At 36.8% G+C, this 16,000-nt stretch overlaps 1 protein-coding gene, 1 non-coding gene and 1 pseudogene across 2 annotated transcripts in view; 1 reads left to right on the forward strand and 2 right to left on the reverse strand.

Moving 5' to 3' along the window:
• The window catches only part of Rpn2 (Regulatory particle non-ATPase 2), a 481,557-nt gene that overhangs the window by 282,158 nt on the left and 183,399 nt on the right, over positions 1 to 16,000 (reverse strand). Inside the window, exons 12-13 of the mRNA XM_090411420.1 lie at positions 15,084 to 15,162; positions 1,713 to 1,886 (exon numbers count right to left, since the gene is read on the reverse strand). Coding sequence (XP_090267546.1) covers positions 1,713 to 1,886; positions 15,084 to 15,162 — 253 coding nt within the window. The remainder of the gene's footprint in view (positions 1 to 1,712; positions 1,887 to 15,083; positions 15,163 to 16,000) is intronic.
• On the reverse strand, positions 4,461 to 4,651 carry LOC150094824 (U2 spliceosomal RNA). Its single transcript, XR_016550210.1, has one exon. It is a non-coding gene; the product is annotated as a U2 spliceosomal RNA (small nuclear RNA).
• Positions 4,624 to 4,771, forward strand: LOC150094825 (U2 spliceosomal RNA; annotated as a pseudogene).

Consider the following 16,000-nt stretch of genomic DNA (forward strand, 5'->3'; position numbering starts at 1 on the left):
ACATTAGCTAAGCAGGCCAAAGTAAATCCAAGAGAGTTTTTTCGTTATGTAGAAAGTAAGAAGAAGAATGACTGTGGAAGGATGACTTTAATCACTGCTGATGGTAAGAAGGTGAGAAAGGCAAAAGAAATTTTTGAGTTACTGAGTGATCATTTTGCAAAGGATCCAGGTGGAGATTTTGCAGTTGTTGATGTGACAGAGATGAGTGTCAAAATTGAGGTAGATGAACAGGTGTGTTCAGCATATTGAAAAATATCAATACAGCAATGGGACTGGATGGCATGTCAGCCCATGTACTACATGAATGTGCAAGAGAATTGACATTGCCACTTATGAAGTCGTTCAATTTAAGTCTCAGCTTTGGCAAGGTTCCAAGAGAGCAGAAAGAGGGTAAGTTCCATTACATAAAGTTAGCTACAAGACAGAAGCAGCAAATTACAGACCAATTAACATCTCAGAAGTGGTGGGTAAAGTATTGGAAAAGTGGGTTGAAGGCAAAATCCAGCAGTGGGTGAAAAGGAATACAATACTCTATGGTGAGTAGCATGGCTTTATAAATGGTAGGTCCTGTTTTAGTAATTTACTTGTGCCTTATAATATGATAAAATAAATCTATCAGTGTGATCTAAAGTTTGATACTTAGTCTCTTGCAATGCATTTGAACAGATGATCAGACATTAGTTACTATTATTAATATCCTTAGTGTTACTTTGTTTGCTTACACATCAGAATTTATTTATAGTATTTTTTTCCATATGAGAACTGTTATTTAAAAAAAGAAAAAAAAATATATACACATATAATCAAAACACCTTATGCAAGCTAAGCCTTATGCAGATCAGGCTATGAATGCCTGATCTACAGCATTTGATGTAATCCTCTCCCTCAGGTGCCACTTTGAAAAGTCATAAATAAAATAAACTTATGAAATCATAATGGTTTATTACAACTTCAAATGAATGAATCTGAATGAGCCTCCCTTTCTAAGGCAAATATTGTTTCAGCTGCTTACTAGTGTCATAAGCTTCATGGCTTGTTTCTTCATGAAATAGTAGAGTATGAACCACAGATATTCTATAGTGACATTTATATTTCGGTAATTGGTTCTTTTCTTCCCTTAGATCAAAATTTGCTGTTATCAATGAATCTGACAAATCTAACATTAAGAACAAAATGTGTCTAAAAATTAATAAAAAAAAGTAAAATGCTACAGCCAACAAAATTACAGTGTACTCCTTGCTAAAACAAACTGTTGAACAGTTTTTGTCAAATTCTCATGGTATCAATGTTATATCAAAGGAAACTATAGCAAACCTTCTAATTTAAAAACTATTTCTTTAGTCCATAACAGTTTCCTATAATGAGTCTGAAAGTAGCTAGAGAAAAAAAAAACATTGTTTTCCCCACTTATTTTTCCTTTTCTGCTATGTACTGTTTGTTAGGAATAATGCTAATGACTGTTTATGAATGATTTATGGTTAGTTCTTAACCTGACATCGAATTAATTGGCTTTCAGTATGGAAATCATAATTTTTCCTACAGAAAGATTCCATTTCATCCTGCTACTACAAAAAAAAGTGACGGAATTCACTTTTTTATTTAAGGTCACAGAAATTTAAAACAAAAATAATTTTGGAATATTCAATGGAATTTTACATATTTATTGATTTATCGGTAAGAAATTTAATAAACGTTCCACTTCTTTTATTTACCTCATTTGAAGCATCTTTTAATTGGTTAAGAAGATAATCAATAATGCCAGCACCATGGTTAGCATGAATAAGACCAAGCGCATATAAACCACCACCTTCTGTATACCCACTACCAGGTCCTGAATCTTTAGGTAAATAGGAAGACATGAGATGAAGGGCTTCCTTTTCATGTCCCTGTAAAAGAAAAAGCATTACAGAATATAAAATAATAATCAGAATTAATTTTAAAGTAGGATACAAAGAAACATAAATCACAAGAGATTATCATTTTAGCATCATCATTATAACACTATTACAGGTACTTTAATTACTATAACACTAATTACTATACCTGTAATTAGCGTTACAGGTCTCATTCTAGCGAGTACAAATCATCTGAAAAGAGACAGACATGTTATGAGGGAGGACATTAAATTTATTGAAAGACAAAAGAGTGAGAGGGTAAAGATAGTCTGCAGTCATAGCATGATAGAAGTGACCTCAGGTTGGGCAGAAAAAAGGATGTGCAGTTTCTGGATGTGTGGAGCAAGTTGGATGAATGAAAGAACTTATAAAGCTGATGTTTTGTACTTGAATGGATTTTCTGTTTGGAATCTGAATGCTGCTAAATGGAGTGAGAATGAAAGTGCAAATCAAAGAAACGAGAACTCTGAGGAAGGGATGCAGGCAAGTGTGAGAATGAATGAAAAAATGGGAGTGGGAGGGGTTACTGCACTTTATGTATGCTAATTCTAGAAACATTCAGAACAAGGGGAAAAAAATTTTGGAATTGGTTAGTTCTTTGCTAAAAGCTATTGGCATTAGTGAATGGCTAACTAGACGATGATATAGTTAGCAGGACAGAATGCCACAGGAAATGTGCCCTCTAAACAGTGGGCATGCACAGGCTTATAATTGCAAGCACAAAATTTTTGCTTTCAGAATTTCTAATTTACAGTCCTTTTTTGAACATATCATAAAAATTAATTATATTAAATCATATTATTATTTATTTTATTTACTAATTTACTAGAAAAGATAAGGATGTTATTTTGCCTCTTTACAAGGCCTTGATGAGACCTCACTTGGACTATTGTGCGCAGGTCTGGTCTTCTGGTTTCTGTTGTGATTCTGATATACTGGAGAGAGAGTACAAAGGAGTGTGTTAAAAATGATATCAGGATTCTGGAATACTGATTATGAAGACAGATTGAGAATTTTTAGACTGCAGACACTAGCAAACAGGAGAAAGAGGGATGATATGATTGAGACTTACAAACTTCTGAAAGGGTTATACAGGATTTCAATTGGTGGAATTTTAATACACTTGAATTAGTTACTTTTAGTACATGCAAACTGAAACTCATGTCAGCAAGTTGCATAAGTATATTTGTTTACAGTGTCTACTGTCCATACTAGTGTTTTTCAAACTGTAGATTGTGATCCACTGACAGGCCATGAAATCAGAGTGTATCTCATAGACTCTGTAGCTTCAACACGTTTGTGTTGTCTCATCATGCATTTCCCTTCAACATTGACCTCACTTGACAGTATATTATATCCCTTCTACATTGAGTGGGCACATGTCTACTGTCCATACTAGTGTTTTTCAAACTGTAGATTGTGATCCACTGACAGGCCATGAAATCAGAGTGTATCTCATAGACTCTGTAGCTTCAACACGTTTGTGTTGTCTCATCATGCATTTCCCTTCAACATTGACCTCACTTGACAGTATATTATATCCCTTCTACATTGAGTGGGCACATTTTTAAAAGGTTTTAAATATATATGCCATGTTAGTTTGTATACTTTTGATAAATTTTACTTGTAAAATTAGTATTGCCTTAATGATGATGTACAGTGGAAGGGGAGTTGCTTATCATTATGCAGAGTTGGGTTGCTATCATTCGAGATGCCTCCAGTTTGCACTAATTGTCACTACATATAGTATATACACTATTGTCTCCATTCTGTATTTAGTGGTACAATAAAGTTATTGTTTTTCATGCATTTGCAGTATGGTGTCTGTGGGGGAGGAAATATTTATCACCATAAAGGGGCATTTTTGTTTTCTGAAATAGGCATAGAGAGCAAAAATCTGTTTATTCCTATGAATAAAAATGAATCTTTTTTTATTTTTCTTTTTTTATTTTTTTTTATGGCAAGCATACTTGTGGCATAAAACAAAATATTTAGAAAGATTAGGGGCATGAACAGATAGCATCAATGGCAATATCATATTAAAAACGAGGATATTAGGAAAGCATCCAGGAATGCATTAGCAGAGCTAATCTCAGGTGGTGTGGTCACTTAAACAGAATGGGAGAGGAATGATTAGCAAAACAAGTGTTCTCTGCCAGGTTGGCAGGAAAAAGACTCAGAGAAAGACCAAGATATAGGTGGATTGATACAGTAAAAAGTGCCTTAGAAGACAGAAATACAAGACCTGATAATAATATTGGAGTCTTGACATTTAACAGACTGATTTGGACGAAAATTGTAGATAGGAAGTTAGTAATGATGTAAATTTTTCATGTAGTACTCTCATATCCTGTATACCCCTTGAGGGTATACATCAGGAATTTGATGATGATGATGAACAAAATATTTTCTAATTTCTGTTTTTGTTGTATATTGTTTTTATGTTTGTGATTAGCTTTGTTACATTTTGTTTTTACTTTATTGTAAGTAGTAATGAGATGTATTGCTTTATGAAACATTTGTTTTAATTTAACACACACACAATCTATATTCAAATTCTTCCTGCTGGAGAGAGCTGACCCTTAATAGAGAGTAACACGAGGACAACTCGAAACAAAGGTGGAGTAAGCTATGCACTTTGCTGCCTTCCAAAAATCAATTTAATATCTTAGGGGCTGATGGGGCCCCATATCGGATATTAAACTGATAAGAACATATACGACACTTTTTTGTTTCTCAGTCTCTGGCTAAGATAAGAGTGTAATATCTGTTCTTATCAGCTTAACATCTGATATAAGCCACAAGATATTAAACTGATTTTTGGAAGGCAGCAAAGTGCTCCACTGTGAATTGCTTGGTATTGTACAGCATCAGTCTCTTTGGATATTGCTTGCGGGCTTCATTTACACACACACACACACACACACACACACACACACACAGGGTTCTACAAATTATGTAAACTCTGCTTGCTATGAAAAATATATAGACCCATCCCCTCAATTTTTTTTCATGATATGTTCCAATAAGTCAACATCAGTTCTGTAAAGTGATTAGCAGTGCCATATCATTGCTTGGAGAACATTTTCATTGTGTGAGAACTATTCGATGAAGGAGTCAGATAATAAAAATAGGAAGTCAAGTCCCTTAAGCATTTAGCAGAGGATGCTTAAGGGTCAGAGTTGTATAACTAGGAGGAGACTTGCATATGGTCTCTTAAGGAATGTGGAGAACCAGCAGGTGTTTCTGACCTAATATTCAATCCTCATCTTCTTGTGATGCATCCTGTTAGGTATCTACCTGAATACTGATTGAAAGAGGATGGACTTGCAATTTAGGATTTAGCCAACCCAATGGTATTCTTATTGGCTTAAACTATAACGTAAAACAATGGTACAACGTGAGAGAATTTGACTGTCGCCCGATTAAACAAGGCCCTGTTGTTTTTGTCAGGGGACCAGAGTGAACAGTGAAAAGTCAGCTACTGGAACAAATCCCAGAACACATTATATTTTGCTGTTATAGGCAAAGAATGATATAAACCGTATACACTGGCAAATAAACTCAATGGGTGGAATGGGTGTGTGTGTGAGTGGGTCGTTATGAAGAACTACAGACTGGAAGAAGGAAAAGCATAGGAGGGAGGAGAATTGAATATATGCAGCTACTAAGGAATATTTAGCTGAGATTATTTTCTTCATATCTGATCCACAGAATTCAAAAATAATTTTAAAAAAAAAACGAACAGTTTTTTTTTTATACAGTACCATCATCTTCATCAAATTCCTGCTATGTACCCTCAAGGGGTGTACAGGATATGATAGTACTACATGAAAAAAATGACATCATTATTAATTTACTATCTACAATTTTCCTCCAAATCAGTCTGTTACTTGTCAAGACTCCAACATTATCAGATCTTATATTTTTATCATCTATGGCACTTTGTACCATATCAATCCACCTATATCTTGGTCTTCCTCTGCGTCATTTTCCTGCAAACCTGGCAGAGAACACTGTTTTGCTAATCTTTCCTCGCCTATTCTGTTTAAGTGACCATACCACCTGAGATTAGCTCTGCTAATGCATTCCTGGATACTGACAACGTCAAGTTCTTTCCTAATATCCTCGTTTTTAATATGATATTGCCATTGATGCCATCTGTTCATGCCTATAATCTTTCTCAGGACTCTCATATCTGTGGTTTCTAGTCTTTGGTCAAGTGTTTCACTTCTGACCCAGCTCTCAGATCCATAAGTTAAAACTGGTTTGAACACTGTCTTGTATACAGCTAATTTAGTGTTCCGACTAATTTCTCTCTTATTCCATATGAATTTATTCAATTGACTTCCCACCATACCAGCTTTGCTGATTCTGTTCTCTATTTCTATATTTAATTTACCATCTTCAGTAAAAATCGAGCCTAAATAGCTAAAATGTTTTACTTGTTCTACAGGTTCTCCATTCACAACACAGTTGACATTTTCAATGATTCTGCCTATTTTCAATGTCTTTGTCTTTTTATTGCTGACCTTCATACCATATCTATTACAACAGCTATTCAATTTAGTCAGAGAATCTTGCAGACTTCTAGCGGATTTATTTAGAAGTATAACATCATCCGCATAAAGCAAAGAGCTGACATGAACATCTCCAATTTGGATATCATGTTTAATACCACTTTCCTTCATAATGTGATCCATATACATAATGAATAACAGAGGGGATAATGTACATCCTTGTCTCACACCAGATTTAACATTAAACCATCTTCCTGTACTTCCTTCAATTCTAACTGCTGACTTACAACTCAAATAAAGACTAAGTATTTCTTGATATAATGCCCGATTGACACCATATAACTGCAGCGTATTGAATAGCTTCTCTCTTGGCACCTTGTCATATGCCTTTTCCAAATCGACAAAACTTAAATACAGATCTTTGTTATATTCCCATGCTTTCTCGACTATTTGTCGTAAAGTGAAGATCTGATCCTGACAGCCTCTATTTGGCCTGAATCCAGCTTGTTCTTCACCAAGCTTTTCTTCCACAATTCTTCTCAACCGTTTCTCAAGTATACTTGCATAGATCTTGCCAGGAACACTCAGTAGGGAAATACCTCTGTAATTCTCACATGCAGTTTTATTTCCCTTTTTATATATGGGTACTATGTGAGCTCTACTCCAATTATCGGGAATTTGTCCCTCTGTCCAGGCATTCTGAACTATGCAGTGCAGCCACTGTAAGACTCTCACACCACCATACTTCAGCATTTCTGGTCGAATATCATCTACTCCTGCTGCCTTTCCACATTTCAAGCCTTTGATGGCTTTTTCTACTTCAAGTATGGATATGTATTCCTGACTGCATGCCTTGTCAGTGTTTTTTACCACTATGCTGTCATCACTGCTTTTTTCATTTAGAAGTTTTTCAAAGTAATTACTCCATACTTCAAGGATATCTTTTTCTCCCGTTCTCATGTCACCTTTATCATCTCTAACTCCTTTTACAGCACTCTTTCCTCCATTCCTAAGCTTCTTCAACAACCTCCAGAATATTTTGCCACCTGCTTGATATTTATTTTCTATATTCTTCCCAAAGTCCTCCCATGACTTTGTTTAGCTAGTTTTACAAAGTGTTTAGCATTCTTGCATTTGTCTCTATATTCTCTAAGAGCACAAGCTGACTTATTTGAGAGTCTTTGGTATGCATTTTTCTTTTCCTTCACTGCCTCTTTAACTTCCTGTGTCCACCAGGGAGTTCTGATTTTTTTTATCCTTACAGACAACCTCACCACATGCCTCTCTGGCAGAATCAATCAATGTTTTCTTCAGAGTTTGCCACTGAATCTCCAAGGTTTGATTCCTGTTCTCAAACTCTTTCATTTTTTCTTCAATAATCTTTGTGTATTTTAGTCTACAGTTCACATCTGAGAGCTGCTCAACTTTTATTCACTTAAAACTTTCTTACATGTTATTCTTTTCAATATGAAATTCAATTTTATCTTGCTCAAGACTAGATAGTGATCACTTCCAATTTCAAATCCTCTGTACACTCTGGTGTCCTGCACCAGGGAGAAAACATCACTATCAATAATAACATAGTCAATGAGACTTTTCTTATTCCTAGCCTTTTCTCTCCATGTGAATTTGTGCACATTTTTATGTTTGAAACATGGTGTTAGTAATAACCAGTCCATGTCCTGAGCATAAATCTAACAGATATTTGCCATTATTATTAGCTTTGCTCTTTTCTCCAAATTTTTCCAAAATATTTTTGTATGTATCACAATCATTTCCTACTCTGCTATTTAGATCCCAAACAAGGACCAACTTTTCCTTTTTCATTGTGTCAGTTGCTTTTTCTAAAGCTTCAAAACATTCCTCCACTTCTACCTTAGTAGAACCTTCTGTGGGACCATAGGCACAAATAAGTCTCATTGTCCAGTTCCTCATTCTCATATTTGCCCACATTACTCTACTTGAGACTGACTGCCATTCAAGAAGATTAGCCTAGTATTTTGTGTTGAATACTATGGCTACCCCTCCTTTTCCTAGATTGTCATTGCCTGAATGTAACATTTTGTATTTATTGCTCAGAAAGATCTCACCAATTTTGGTCTTTTTTGTTTCCGTCACCCCTATTATGTCGATCTGGTACTTATCTAATTCCTCAGCTAGCTCCATTTCTTTGCCATTCAGGCTTCTTACGTTGATAGTACCGATCTCTAACTCTGGTGATGTTGAGTTGGGGTTTGTTTTCAGATTTGTTCCAGTAGCTGACTTTTTGCTGTTCGCCCTGGTTCCCTGGCGAAAACAACGGGGGGGGGGGGGGGGGGGGGGGGGGCTTGTTTAACCGGGCGACGCCCCAGCTGGCATGAAATTTTGTCATGTTGTACCATCATTTTTTATTTTGGTTTAACCAATAAGAATACAATTTGGTCGGCTAAATCCCAAATTGCCAGCCCATCCTCGTTCGTTCAATATCCAAGTAGATACCCAACAGGGTGCACCACGAGAAGGTGAGGATTGGACATTAGGTCAGAAGCCCTGGTCAGTTCTCCGCATTCCTTTAAAGGCTATGTGGAGGTCTCCTCTCAGTTATACAGCTTTGACCCTTAATCACCCCTTTATACAGTATATATATGTATATTTTCAATATCTGATCCACACACGAAAGATCACAAGACCTACAGCACATTAATGCTGTGTGTATGTGTGTGTGTGTGTGGGTGTGTGTGTGGGCAAGACAAACAGAAGAAAGGAGGAATCTGTTCACATTTTGTTTGAACAGAAGGTTGTAATCTTTGGGGAAAGGCAGTATGGGGAACTGTTCCCAAGGACAGAAGTACATGGAATGAAAGATAAGGCAGTGAAGTTGGTTTGGTGAGTTTCAAAATGGACTGTATAAGGGTATTGGTTAGTAGTTGCTCTTGTTTTAATGATTTTGAAGGAGTAATCCAATAGTGGCCAATTCCACAATCCCTGAAAGTATCTGAGGCACAAGGCAGAAATGGAAATTCTGTGAGAGAGGGACTGAAGTGGATGTGTGAGAGAGAGATCATTAATTAGCTGGATTGCTCTCTTCTGGATAAAATTGAGCAATCTTAGAGAAGATTTTGATGCACCATCCCAAATATGAGGGCAATATTCCATTGCTTTGCAGATTTGGGCTTTGTATAGAGTTAGCAGCTGTGAATGGTCAAGTAGCGTCTTGTGCAAAAAAGTACAAGAAGTTTTTTGGCAGCTACAGAAGCTATAGTTGAAATGTGGTTATGCCAGGAGATTGAGATGCAGGTCTGTCCAAGAAGAGAAATCTGATTGTGTTTGGATATCTCAGTATTACTGAAGGCAAGAGGGGGGGGGGGGGTGCAAGACTCTTTCCTTCCTTGCAAGAGATCAGACAGAACTGAGTTTTGGTAGCATTGAGGTTTACAAGGTCGTCCTTGCCCCACTGGGATAGAGCCAGATCTGAGTTCAAGTCATTAGTCATGACAGATCTTGAGGATTCTAATACTTGAACACTACAAGGTTTGTTGAATGAAAAGGAGGAATGGTGTGTACTGTCATCAGATAAGCTATGGATAGGATTGGAAGTCTGTGAGAGCAGGTCATTTATATACAAGAGGAAGAGAGTGGGTGAAAGAACAGAACTCTGGGGTACTCCTGCATTGGTGTGCAAATCTGAGGAAAGGAAACTGTCCACCATGACATGTAGTGAGTAACCATTGAGAAAGTTGGTGATCTAATGCAGAGTGTGGAAGGCAGTGACAATTTGTTAAGTAAGTCCTTGTACCAAATTCAAATGTTTTTGAAATGTTGAGAGCAACCACGTGAGTTTCCCCAATTTTTCCATGGCTTGAGTCCAGAGGTGGTTGCTGAAAGCAAGAAGATCAGCTGTAGATCACAAGAGCAGAATCCATACTGCTAGTCACTGATTAGCTGCCTCAAGAGTTGGTTGTTGATGACCTTTTCCATAATTCTAGATAGAAAAGAAGTGAGAGCAATTGGACGGTAGTTCATTGGTTGACTTTTATCACTTTTCTTTGGTGGGCAGGATGTGAACCTGTTTCTATGTTGTCGGATACGTACTAGTTGAATAGGATAGATTGAAGCGGTGATACAGGAGACAAGTGTTAGTTCTGGAGCACAATTTTTGGAGAAAATAGGTTGGATACCATCAGGACCAGATGCCTTGTTTGTGTTCAGGTTATTAAGGATTCTTTGATTTCTTTTTGTCAGAAGATTATGGAAGAACAACTAGGAAGCCATTCTTGGTTAAGTGGAGGAAACTTTGCGCAAGCCATCAATGCAGAAACTGGATAAGAAGAGTGATGCCAGTAAGTTAGCCTTGTCTTCAGGTGATGTAGCTACAGTACCATCTAGAGATGAGAGTGGTGGAAACATGGATGGGAAAGAAGTTGTGCCCAATCGTCTTGGCAAGGGACTAGAAGGAGAGAGGCTGCTATTTGATTTGGGCAGGAGGTGGGTTTGCAGCATTTGGCCCTTTCAATGTCTGACTTGGACCTGGTGATGATTCTTTTACAACTGTTGTGAGCTGCAGTACAAGCAGAGTGCACAGTGGAAGTTTTGGCCTTGAACCATTTGTGGTAAGCAGAGGTTTTTTTCTTTTACAGCATTGGCACACTTTTTTGAGAACCAAGGCTTGGATGGTGGCTGAGAATTTGGAGCAGAATAAGGGATGGAAACCTTCATTCCTATAAGGATCATTTCTGTTATTCAGTCTGAGTAGGTGTCTGGATCAGAACTGAAGCAGTAGTCGTACCATGGGAAGGAATAGTAGAAGTCCTCCCAATTGGCACCTTGTAATACCAAAGGACAACAAGACTGTGAACTGGTGGGTGAAGGTTGTTCTGTGCAAAAGAGACTTGTATGAGGTTGTGATCTGAGTTACCAAGTGGAGAACTGACAACCACAGTATACCTGGAAGGGGAGCTTGTTGGGAAGAGGTCAAGTGTGTTGGCAAATTGGAGGGGGTTTGTCAGGTATTCTTGTAGGAAGACTGTTGATCTGAGATAGGTCATTGCTAATGGCAAATACCTCAACATCCCTGCTTGATTGGTGAAACTGGAGAAGGGGAGCCAATATAAGTTGTAGACCTTGAAGTCAGCAAGAAAAATAACCTCACTACTGGGGTCGTCATCCTTGCAGAAAGTTGATCTTTAGAGAGAGAGAGAGAGAGAGTTGAAAACGTCAGAGTGGTTGACAGAGTTTGGAGAGTGATAGAGAGAGCATATGAAAAGGGCAGGTTGATTTGGTTGAGAAATTTTGAGCCAAAGCAGATCAAATAGTGGGGATTCAAGGATTTTCACTCTCTGGCATGACATGTTGGTTCTGATGAATGCACAAGTGCCACCCTTGTGCATTCATCTGGGCAGTTGCAGTGTACAGTGGCTGTTGAGGTTGCCAGCCAGGGTTCTGATAGGAATAGTAATTCTAGTTTAGATGCCTGTAGATGGTGGTGCACATCATTTATATTGCTGTTTAGGTCACAGATGCTGGCAACATGGATGTGGAAACTTTTTTTTTTTTTGGTAAGAATTAACATTGTTGTTTGGCTGGATTTTTTTTTTTTTTTTTTTTTTTTTTTTTTTTGTTGTTGTTGTTGTTGTTGTTGTTGTTGTTTTTAGGGGGGGGGAACTATTTTTGTGGGTGGATTTTTGAGATCCACAGTAAAATCTCATTTCTTTGGGGTGGTCCGTGGTATTTGGTGAGGAAGAGATAAAGAGGAAGTGAGACATGCAGGGAGAGGTGACAGACTTGCAAACATACTGAACACGAGAGGAACTTGGTCTCCTGTTCTCGACAGTCCCCCCCCCCCCCCTGCAGCCACGGTATTTGGACTCCATGCAACCATGTATTTCTCCAGTCACAAACTGGAAAAATACGTGGTTGCAGGATTTGCCATTAGCAATCAGGAAGGGTTCAGGTTCATTACTAACTGATTCAGTCCTGTGTACTAACCAGCAGCCATTTTACAGCTGTACCTTCAAATGAGAGAGGGTCCAGTCTCCCTACAGTGAGATTGGTATGTCATTGAGGATATCACTCTCTCTCACTGCTGTGGGAAGAATGGGGGGGGGGGGGAATCATTGCTGCTGCAAAAGATATACTTTTGCAGCAGCAATGATCACCAAGTTCATCAGAGATGGAAAATACCATAGGTTTGAGAGTACTGACATAGTAAATGAATCAGAGGATTTGTCTGTAACTAAGGTGACTATATTTCCACCAACTCATGAGAGTGATTATGCAGTCTTGATTGGGACATGGCTAAATAGCTGAGAAGTGGTATATGTGGAATTATTATTTTGTGACAACTCAAGGGAGGTGCACTAGCATCTACGCCAATGCCATTATTGCCCTCCACCACCACTAGTATTTTTTTTGTCTGTAAATTGCATTTATGCTGAAGGCCGATTTGTCTGTATGCAAGATGAAAAACCTGAGTTTCCAGAAAAAACCCTGCTAAGCTCCTTATGAAATTGGTTAACTTTTCCAATTGAAGGGAGCAATGTACCATCATTCTTCCAATTGCGCTACAGGTGTGCTGGTCAAGTGACTGCTTGGAGCAGAGCGATGTAATAAGAAATTGCAGCATTGGATGGTCACAGTCCATGGGAAATGTTAAAAGGGCTCTTGAAGTAAATAGGAGGTAAGAGAATAAGGTGTTGGATCAAAGAGAATTATTGCACAATGACACGAGGTGTGTTAACTGATGTTTGTTGATTGGTTTCATGCAAATGTCTTGCTAAGAATGGAGGACATTTTGAACACTTGAGAAAATGTATCGTTTAAACATAAAACATGTAATGCTTTTATACTTAGTCTTTATTGTAACATTTATTCTTAATTATAACATTACTAAATTAAATTTAAGAAAATAAACATAGCAGTTATTAACAACCAAAGTGTATATACTTTTTTTTGGGAACACCCTGTATATATTACATAAAAGTAAAGATAAATAATTAAGATCAGTGTAATTGTTAGCATCAGCAGAAAGCAAAAAAGTGTGGCAAGAAAATTCTGAGTTAGAGCAGATCATGAAGAGTGGACTCTAACATACTTGACATTTTCGGGAATGTCAAGTATGGCAAATTCACATACACCATTCTCCATATATAAGGAATCTACATTCTGCATATCTGGTTAACTGAGAGATGGGCAATAGTCATTGGATTGCTGTGTGAAATAGGAGATCAGGTTTGTACATCAAAGTTTGATTGAAATCATGAATCTATGCTTTTCTTGTGTGTGTGTGTGTGTGTGTGTGTGTGTGTGTGTGTGTGTGTGTGTGTGTGTGTGTGTGTGTGTGTGTGTGTGTGTGTGTGTGTGTGTGTGTGTGTGCACATGTGGAAGATTTATGCTCTATAATGTCACACTGTAATGTCAATTTTATTTTATTTTTTTTTAATATTACTTTTACATATAAGAGGCTGCAAAAGCTTTAGTAAATTATTGCTGTGGATGGGCAAATGGTAATGAGAACCTAGTAGCATCATTTAAGATTAGCATGTCAGAAACTTAGAGAGAAGATGAATGTAGCATGAAGGTGAAAGACACATGACCAAGGGTATCAAACAGGAAATACCTAATCTCCTCTTCATGTTTGGGCTCAACAGCTACTGCATACTGTTATATTCAGTATCCAATGCAATTTGGCAAAGTAAATAGCAGTAAGAGTACTTGCTAGAAGGTAAGGAAGACAAGTTTGGTTGCCTACATCATCTAGTGACCAACCTGTGGAAAAGTTTTTTTTTAGTGTAAACTCAAATGGAGGAGATACTGGCTGCCTACTTCAACATATACAGATTAGATAACATTTCCTATGAAATGTTTGATTGAAAGAAATTTTGGACACATGCTCTTCATATTAATGAAGTGCATGACAGGCTTTGTTTCTGACCAAACTAGCAGCACAATTTTATTTTGCAAATGTTTTGCATTGAAGATGACCATAAAGGCAAAGTGCAAATCTTCCAATGAAAGTGAGTTTTTGTCTAAGGATTAAGGCTCATAAAACAAATATGGTTTGCTCATGTTTCATATGGCAGTCATTCTGCATGCATTAAAAAACATTCTTTGTAAAATATGTAAAATGCCAACAGAGCTTTTGTCTGCTTGTAAAACACTGAAAATCATATTTTCAAGAATCTTCTTCTGACTACTTCTTTATGTGAATCCATATTAGAAGAGAACGAAATTAGTGTATCACCTCCATACTTGTCAGGAAAGAAACACTCTGGCTGGAAATAATTTGAATTCTGTGAAGAAGGTGAAGAACACTTAAAGCTTCTCAACTGGTAGTCAATCCTCAGAGGTGACAGCATTTTCTTCTAACAAAACAAACCAGCAGGGAAATACAGCACTAACAAATTTGGCAGTCTTATCTTTATTAGCTGCAAAGCAGTAGTTTTTTGTATCACATCTCTCAATCATGCTAGTGCACAGCTCATATCTTTGGAAATCCACTGCTGTTATTATGTTTCGATGAAATGTCTGTTCAATGACAATCGGATATCAGACTGAAATATCTGATTTAATAAAATTTAATTTAGACTCTTGCATAGCTAGTGTTACATTAATCAATTCTGAAATGTAATTTTTTTCTTCTATGTACTGAAATGTTACTATTTTCTATGTATGCACTTGCAAAAAGATTTACCTTATGAATAACACCTAAACTTGCAGTTGCACTAAATTTGGCCCAGTTTGTTGCTCTAGCTAACCAGTCTAAATTATCCCTAAAAAAAAGTAATAAATAAATTAAATTAAATGCAGAGTAAACATTCATATATTTTGCATTAATAGCAGTAACTATGCATTTTACTTAGTCTTCTATTCCAAATCATTCCGCTATTTGTGACTAATGAGAAATAAATAAGCCTTACTTTTGAAACATGTCTTAATCATAGAGTCAATTAAATCATGCTGGTAGTTAGGGAGGTGACCCCTCCCCTTTTTAAATTTTTACTCATTACTGAAATAAAATAATTTAAACTTTGAAGAAGAAGCCTTAAAAAAATGGCTTGGCAAGACAATCAGTTAGCCATTGATGTAAAAAATAAAGTTTTTTTTTTTTTTTAACCGACAAATACACTCTAGTTAGGTTAGGGAAAAATAAAAAATAAATCAGCATAACCGCTAACTTGATGCATTCAGGCTTCCTCAGCTTTTAAATAGAATCCAAATGGCTGCTGAGTCAGGTAGATGGACACTGACAATGTAAGGAAAAAAAAAAAAAAAAATATATATATATATATATATGTATATATTTGCCTACAGTAAAAACATCTTCAGTACAATACGGTACTCAGGAATCTCAATGAAAATTAATGGAATGTAACGTGTCTTTATAAGAATAAGTTTACTTGTGTAACTCTGCTAGTTCAGAAAATATGGGATTCATACTAATTATATCGAATAATTTCAGACTTTTCTATTGTGAAACATGGATAGAAATAAATAACACAGTAAAGGACAGCTTTTTTTTACTAGTTGACAGCCAAGTAACCAATGAATTCAGAACCATACAAATATTAGTTACATAGACAAAATTAAGGACCCTAATTTTCCTACATT

Source organism: Typopeltis vanoorti, chromosome 21 (genome assembly GCF_054136105.1).
Source record: "Typopeltis vanoorti isolate ZY-2024b chromosome 21, IOZ_Tvanoo_1.0, whole genome shotgun sequence".
NCBI classification, from domain to species: Eukaryota; Metazoa; Arthropoda; class Arachnida; order Uropygi; family Thelyphonidae; genus Typopeltis; species Typopeltis vanoorti.